This window comes from Nestor notabilis, unplaced genomic scaffold (assembly GCF_000696875.1).
Source record: "Nestor notabilis isolate BGI_N333 unplaced genomic scaffold, ASM69687v1 Scaffold32579, whole genome shotgun sequence".
In the NCBI taxonomy this organism is placed as follows: domain Eukaryota; kingdom Metazoa; phylum Chordata; class Aves; order Psittaciformes; family Psittacidae; genus Nestor; species Nestor notabilis.
In genome coordinates, this window is record NW_009945665.1 from 1 (window position 1) to 7,913 (window position 7,913).

At 47.4% G+C, this 7,913-nt stretch overlaps 1 protein-coding gene across 1 annotated transcript; it reads right to left on the reverse strand.

The window, feature by feature from the left end:
• Window positions 1-1,592: 1,592 nt before the first annotated feature.
• COQ9 (coenzyme Q9) lies at window positions 1,593-7,082 on the reverse strand (the record flags this gene model as incomplete). The annotated part of the gene is made up of 7 exons (XM_010022967.1): window positions 1,593-1,667; window positions 2,122-2,277; window positions 4,078-4,182; window positions 5,342-5,426; window positions 5,692-5,834; window positions 6,179-6,314; window positions 6,911-7,082. Coding segments are annotated over 7 exons (872 nt in total), but the record flags the coding sequence as incomplete, so codon positions are not given.
• Between the last annotated feature and the right edge of the window lie 831 nt (window positions 7,083-7,913).

Sequence of the window (7,913 nt, forward strand, 5' to 3'; positions counted from 1 at the left end):
GGTACCGCGGGGAGACGCCGCTCTCCCCGAGGCACTAAGGGTCCTACCCGGCCCCGGAGTTTTCAGCGTTGCTGAGCAGCAAGTCTGGCTCCAGAAGAGCCGCTGGAGCTGGGTGAGGAAGGGAAGACGGCTGCATGCCTGGGGCGAAAGGCACCTTCCGTGGTGATAGGACGGAGGTGAACGCAAAAGGTGGGGGGAGAAAGATCACCCTGGATCCAGCCACGGGCATCCTCTGACCTGAAGCTGCTTCCCAGGCCAGGAGGTTTCGGCTTGGTTTTATTTTACTGTGAGGGTGCTGAAGCCCTGGCACAGGTTGCCCAGAGAAGCTGTGGCTGCCCCATCCCTGGCAGTGTTCAAGGCCAGGTTGGACACAGGGCTTGGAGCAACCTGCTCTAGTGGAAGGTGTCCCTGCCCATGGCAGGGGTTGGAACTGAATAAGCTCTAAGGTCCTTTCCAACACAAACCAGTCTGTTGATTCTGATTCTATTTTTGCGGCCATGTAGACTCTGACAGTGAATTTAAGCTTTTTAGGGGCTCAGCTTCGCGTCCATTTTGCAGAGACCTGGAGAGCTCAGTGTACCTGTCCAGCTGTGCACTCACTCCTCCTGCGCAGCACCCTTGGACATGGGAAGTTCTGTTAAGGACTTGTGGCCCATAGCAATTAATGTACTGGGATAATTTTGCCCTAAACCAAGCTGCCTGCAACCCACCCACCATCAAAAGCAGCCCACACCCCATCAGAAGCAGCCCAGTTCCTCCTGTTCATATGCACAGTGGATCTGCTGATGTACAAGAGCACACACAGAGCTTGGGGATGTCTCTAGTGGAGGGTCCTTTTGGCACACGGAAGTGTGAAAGCAGGGAGAGACTGGGAAACACTGAAGATAATAATGATTTCACCATAACTGCAGGGGGAAGGAGATGGGAGAAATTCTTGAGAACTGTTTCATACAGTAAAAATTATTTCTAGTTTATGTTCCAGCCTGTTTGTCTTGTACTGGTAAATTAAAATGGATTTCTGATAACAAGGAAATCACTTTGCTGCTAAATGCAATGGGAGTTGTCCAAAAATAGAATCACAGGGAGGTCCTGACGCCCTTCAAAACCATTCCTGGGTACAAGAAGGACTGTTTCGTATCCCAGAGGAAAAGCAGCTCCCTCTGCATGGACACAAAGCAGTCCAGGATGCTACCAAAAAGTGAAAGGATTCTTGGAAGGACATTGCAGTCAACTGGAACAGTGTGGGGAAGTCACCCTACTGTGACCTGGGTACAGATGCCACCTCCCAAGTGTCCATGGGGGCATGGGCCTTCTATCAGGATCTCCAGTGCCAAGGACTGAGAGAGAAAGAGACCTCTTGAGGAGTGATGGAGAACAGTTGTATTTATTCTGATCACTTGTCCCTCATCCCTAAAACTCACCCTGCAGTTTCAGACTTAATTTTTTATGCTCTATTACAAGTAATTTCATCCCAAAACAGTGAACTAATAACAAACTACCCGGAAAACCATCCTCACAAGTAGTTATGAAAGATTATTCATTTTCATGCTGTATTCTAGATTTGGGAGGAAAAACATGCTGAAATTCAGCCCTTACAGCCCTGCATTACTTACAGTAAGTGCAGCTCCCATCAGGCCCTGGACAACTGCTTCTCCTGTTGACCGTACCTAGAAGACACAAGGATAACACCAACCACCTTTTGCTTCCTTTTGCAGTTACACTTGTGGCCACCAAGCACAGAGATGTAATGCACAATAAAACTGTATTTACTACGGAAAAGGTTCTGACAGAAGCCAAGCACTGCAGACAAGTGATAGCCAGAGATAAGAAACATGGAAGACATTTCCTGGGAATATATATGTCTCAGAAACATAGGGCCAGTCTGACAAAGAAGGCATGTAATTTTACTGGAAAATACACGTAATTTTACTAGAAAATGCCATTTTACTAGAGGATTTATTGCATTTACTGGTGTTGAACCAACTGCATTTATGCAACCACGCATCAGTGCGAGGTGGTCTCTGCAGCTGCATGGTCTGTGTGACTGGGAAGCCAGGTCTGTCTGCAGGAATATGTGAGGAGAAGGGAGATGCTGCATGTGTACCCTGCCCGCAACATTACCTGATCAGCTGCATTGCCCATGCTCATGGCATCAGCTACTCTGTCTTCCAGGAAGCGCCAAGTCTCCTCAAAGTCAGGGGATGAATCCTGCAGCATCACCAGTTCGGTGGTGTTGTAGATGCCAGTGAGCACAGCTCGACGGGTGTACCAGTTAAACTGCAATGGCAGGGAATGAAAGAGAGGGGAAGGTGTGACCTGAATGCAGATCAAGGATACAGCTCACGAAAGCAGATTGGAGAATGGCAAAGGAAAACAGCATTCCAACTGCACGTTCCTTCCCCACTTAAATTGCGTCTCTGTGATGCAGTGGGCCACCAGCCAACACAAACAACTGATAGCACAGCTGCTCCTGTGGCACCAGACAGAGGTCAAGTACGGCATCTAAAACTGCTGAACAAGATCCCCAGCATCTACTGCTGGCTGCAAGGAATCCTCCCTTCCCTGCGTGCACTGTGCTCATCTTCGCTTTACAGATGCCTAGTAGGCAGTGCAGAGATCTGAGGTGAGAAACAGCTATACTGAGTGCTGAGCTGCAGTTTGCACCAGATACAAGCATGAAAAAAAGGAACAAATGGGACAGAACTGTGCAAGACATCACACAGAGATACACCTTTCCCAAATCCTATCATTGAAATACCAGTACTGTCTGCTGACTCACTAAATACATCACCACATTGCTGGCAGCAGTGCCGCTGGATGTGTTACAACAGGTTACACAATGCAAAGAGGCAGAAAGAACTCCAACTCTTCAGTCTTTCCAGTTGCACTTGAACTGCTGGCAGATGGCATATATAAACACATGTAAAAATGAGGCTTCTACTTCATTTGCTGCCATCACCTAAAAAAATACTGGTTTTTCCATTCATGACTAGAAAGCAATAAAAGAAATGAAAACACAGGCCTTGGTTTTGAAAACAAGCTGGATAAAAAGGTCTGCACTGCTTGAACCACAATAAAGGAAGAAACTTAAGGGATGCTGCCACTTGCAGCTGCATTTCTAAGGTGCCTGAGACCAAACGCTTTCTGTTGATTCTCCTCCTGCTCTGAAAAATCCACCCAAAGGGGTCTCTGAGGCACTGGCATACTCTATCAAGCTGCTGGTGTGGTGAAGAGGGGTCCACCACAAGTGACACTAAACCCCTTTACTGGGAAAGGAGGAGTGGGCTGAGCACCACAGCTTCCCAAAGGAAACTCAAGTAACTGGCACAAAGGCGCCAACAAAAGAACCTCTCCTAATCCCTGCATCTGTGAGAAGACTTTAGGAACAGCTCAGTGCAGACACCGTCTGACACATCAGTTGGACTTCCATAACCCAAAAGGGACTTGCAGTTCCTGATGCAGCCACAGTCTTTCAGGTCTCTTCTGGTTTATTCCTTTAATTTTTCTGTCATCTTATTTATTTTTCACTGCAGTAGCTTCTCTTTTATACACAGATAAAAGAAGCTTATTAAAGTACTTTGTTAACATGGTTCATTCAACTTTTCCCATTTCTCCCTACATCTATATGAATTAAAGTAATTTATTAATTGCTTTAATTAAAGTTATAATTTTCTTTTATTTCCTGCCAGAAAGATGAAAGCTTTAATAACCTGCTGGTATTTTTGGGTAGATTCTTTAAAGGTTTTCAAGTCAAATCTGCAAATTCTACTGCTGGTGGAAGAGACATGTGACAGAGACACACTGCTCATGCACTGAATACAGATCAACATCACAAGAATTTTGTCTAGGAAGGTAGGGCCTTTAATTTGCACTAATCTCATGGGTACTAATTTGTATTTAGTCCTATTGGCTCCTAAGACTCTTTGGAAAGGACCCTTGGGTGCTTCTGAAAATGTTTTCCTCACTCAACAATGGGATCGTTTCAAGAAAGACATGGCCCAATGCCTGCTTCAATCCATCATTTTGCTCAGGTGCTGAGGGCAAACACCAGCCAGTCTTCAAGGCACAAGGACTTACATCTGTGGACTGGTCTCCAGCATACTGCCAGATATCATCGATCATGCTGGTGAGGAGGTTAAGGCTGGAAGGGATGTTACGCGGGAGCAACAGGATGCTCAGAGCCTGCAAAGGAAACACAGATAATGGGAGAGACGAAGAAAGACCTAACATTAAAGCAGAACAACAATGCTGTTATCTTTGCCCTGCTGCTGTTGACTTGCCTCCAGCTCCCAGTGTCAAGTCCTCCCAGCTCTTTTCAGTTAGCACTGACCTTTCCAACTTGCAGGATTTGTGGGGAATATGCGTGGGAACACAAGTGGCAGCTGAGCTCAGGGCTTAGCCTGTGCTGGAGCCCCATGCCCCCAGCTCAGCTGAAGCCCCACTGTGTTGCCGCTCCCGAGCTGCCTCTCCAAGCATGGAAACACAGGACAGCACAGCCTGAGCTGACTCGCACTGTGCCCCTACGGGCAGTGAGTCAAATCTCTCATTTCTCTCAATTTGACTTTGAACTCAAAGCAGCCACTAAGGGCAGAACAGCCACTCATAATGGCCCTACTGGGATCCCACAGCCTTTGAACGTAGTAACGCAAGACCAGGAGAATCCTAAACCACCCACATCCCTCACAAGGCAAGTTATGCTAATCTGGAACAAACCCACGAATCCTGTCTTCTTTCTCTGTAAGGAATGCAGCTGTCCAGTGATTCTGGACAAGATGCTGACTTTGCAGCAGTCTCTGCAGCCCTATGTTCGGAACTCTTTGCTTGTTACTGTGGCCATAATTCAGTTCCCTTCCCACCCTGGAAAGAACGGCTTGAGACTTAAATCAGAAGTTTGAAGCATGGAGCCCTCTCAGTTCACAGATCTGCTCTCACATTGCCAAGGGTTTGTCACTTGCACGCAAGGCAGGCAGTTTCCTGCAGCAAAGCAGAAGTTCTGTGTTCCCAGGTGCCAGGTGATAGTGGTGCAGCCAGAACAATACTGCAAGAAGCCTGACTTGCAGTGACACTGCAACAGGACTGAGCAGACAGGGCTCATCCTCTGGGATCTCAGATGGTGAATAACGGAGCAGTTTGCCTTTCTAGAACTGCAAGAAATGTTCTAAGGACACCTCTAACTGCTTCCTTCCAAGGCTGCTCTCTTCTTGAAAGCTGCAAGTCATGTAAAGCCAGTGAGCGTTTCATTTACAACCCTGAACCACGCTGGTGGAGAGACTATGTTGAAGGTCACAGAGTGTTTAAAATATACACAACAAAGGAGACAATCTTGATATTCATTTTATACCTGGGGCCATTTCTGAATATATGGAATCAGCATCCTCAGTCTGGCTTCCACAGCATCTTTCAGGAGTTGATCTGTAGGCTTCTTCCTAAGGTTAGGAAAAACCCCAAATGCGCAGAACATCCAAATTAAACTCAATTCTGAACTCAAAAGATCAATTGCTTGCCTGCCCCAGCAGTAGATATGTGAAGTATTATGTATCCTTGATGCCTCTGGTATCTCAACTCTCTGAGGATGGTTTTATTTGGCTAAATTAATTTTTAACTTTAAGTATCTGTGTCCCAGGTGGCTTCTCTGTCTATCCAGTCCCCAGAGTTTGCCAAGGAAGATGTCTTTTCATAGCCAATACTCACTCAGCTTCGCCCAGCTGCACTAGCTTTTGTTCCTGCTCCAGCAGCTCAGACAGCTTGGTGTTGCACTCAGACACAAAGTGCAGGATCAGGTCACTGCCATCACTGTGAAACATCCCTGCTGCAGCAACAGAGAGACCCAGGGTCTGTAGGTAAGAAGGGAGAAGCAGAGACCAGGTCATACACTGCTAAGCAGGATCCAGCTGGGAAAAGTGTTGTATTTCTTTTGTGAACAAAGTTATATGAATTTAAACAAAGCAACGCTGCATTAAAAAGTACTTCCTGTACATGTTTTCCTCTCTTTAGGATCACTACTTTACATTGTGCCTCAGTTTAATTCTGACAGGGTTATCCTGTAGTAGCTGGCAGCACTCCATTTGCTGACTGGGGTGCATCACCCAAGAGTATGTGGGGGAAGCATGCAGGCCTGGCTGTCTGGACTTCAGCTTCATCCAGTTTTCAACTGGTTTGTTCCTTCTCTCCCACATACCTTGGCTCCCTCTGCAATGGCTTCTGCAGTCCAGCCATGTTCAGGCACAAACTCCAGCGCTGCTGTGAGGATTCGACGCTGCAGCTGCTCCTCACTCTCATAATCCTCAGACTCCTGGCCGCCCTGGCCAGTGTAACTATGAGAAGGTATTGTTACAGTGAGGGAATGTTACCATCAAACACCAGCAACCTGGACTCTGCCATTGACTCACTGCCACTGCTGCATGCTGGCATGCTTTTGAGGTCTGCCTAGTGTAATTCTCACCTCCTCCTGTAAAATCCTTCCTTTTCCAGGAAAAGGATTCTTAATGAACCTTTGCCACAAGAGAAGAGAAAAACACAAGAGGGCTCAATCTAGGTGCCTATATGGAGACCAATCAGCCTCAGTTTCCCCTTCCTTTAAAAAAACAAGCTAAACTATAAGTTTGTCCAATGACAACTCTATAGTTACAGGCATATGGATAATATTGCCCATATTTTGTGAGGATTTACCCAAAAATCCAGAAGCCAAGGCTTGTGCTTTGCAGACCAGAGAGGTTCCCTCTTGAAAGGAAATTCCATCCTGTCTCCACACCGGACAGTGGAATTTGCACTGTTTCAGCAAATCAGCTCTCCAGCTGCTGCAGTCTGAGGCCCCATTAACTCTGGATCTCGTTGTCTCCAAGCTTCAATGCAAGTTTCAGGAAACCAAAGCCTATCGGCAGGACAGCACTAGAAATAGCTAGTGAGTTACCTGGGGCGAGGGCCTTGAGGTTCCTGCTCAGGCTGGTGATCGGCTGGATGTGAATCAAACTGATGCTGAGAAGAAGATGCTAATGGCTCCTTCTTCCGCTCATCGGAGACGCTGCTCAGCACAGCTGAGGCCTGGAGAGCACGCTGTGGTGGATAGAGCTGGCACTGGAGTGCTGAAAGGGAAGCTAAGATTCAAATGTCTCCTTCCAACAAGAGGAAGCACAGAAAATTAAGGTGAAGCAGAGAGCTGTGATAAACCCAGCTGAAAAGAACAGAAATGTGTACAAAGTCTCTTTTTACACTTCTAAGAAGCATCCCTCTCAGCTGAGCTCATGTTTACCTGCTGAAAATAAAGTGAAAATGTTTTGTGAGGAAAAGAACTCTGCAGATGGCACATACAGCAAACAGAAAGGAGCTTCCCAATCTTGGACTGGAAACCAGGCACACAAACATGCCCTGACTGCCCTGGAGCATGCCCGCTCTCCTTTCGGTTCTTGACAAAGGGGAGGAGTGAGAGGAGTTAAGAGGAAGGCACTGACCCCTGAGCCTGGGACAAGAGGCAGGTAATACCCCGGAGAGTGAGCAGTGTTAAAAGACACAACTGAGATCATGACACACATTTCTGAGGTGACTCAAAGGCCACACAGCTCTTGATTATGGCTGCTCTGTGAGAATTTATAATTAAACTGCAGGTTTTGAGGTCTTTTTAAATAAGCTTGGGTTGCATGGCTCACACTTAAAAAAAAAAAAAAATCACCAAACTCCTCCTTAACCCTGCTCCCAGTCCCCTCGAACGCCTTGTGCAGTTTCAGGGCCTCGAAGCTGCAAGGGGCTTTGCTCCCCAAACATACCCCTGCGGGCCAGGCTATATGTCTCCAGTCTGCCCGCCCACGGTCTGCAGCCAGCAGCTTTAGGCAGGACTAGGGCTGGCCCTGAGCTGGGGCTGGGGCCTGGCGCGGCCCAGCCCCGCCCCCTAGCGGCGACGCTCCTCCGCCCTTCGCATC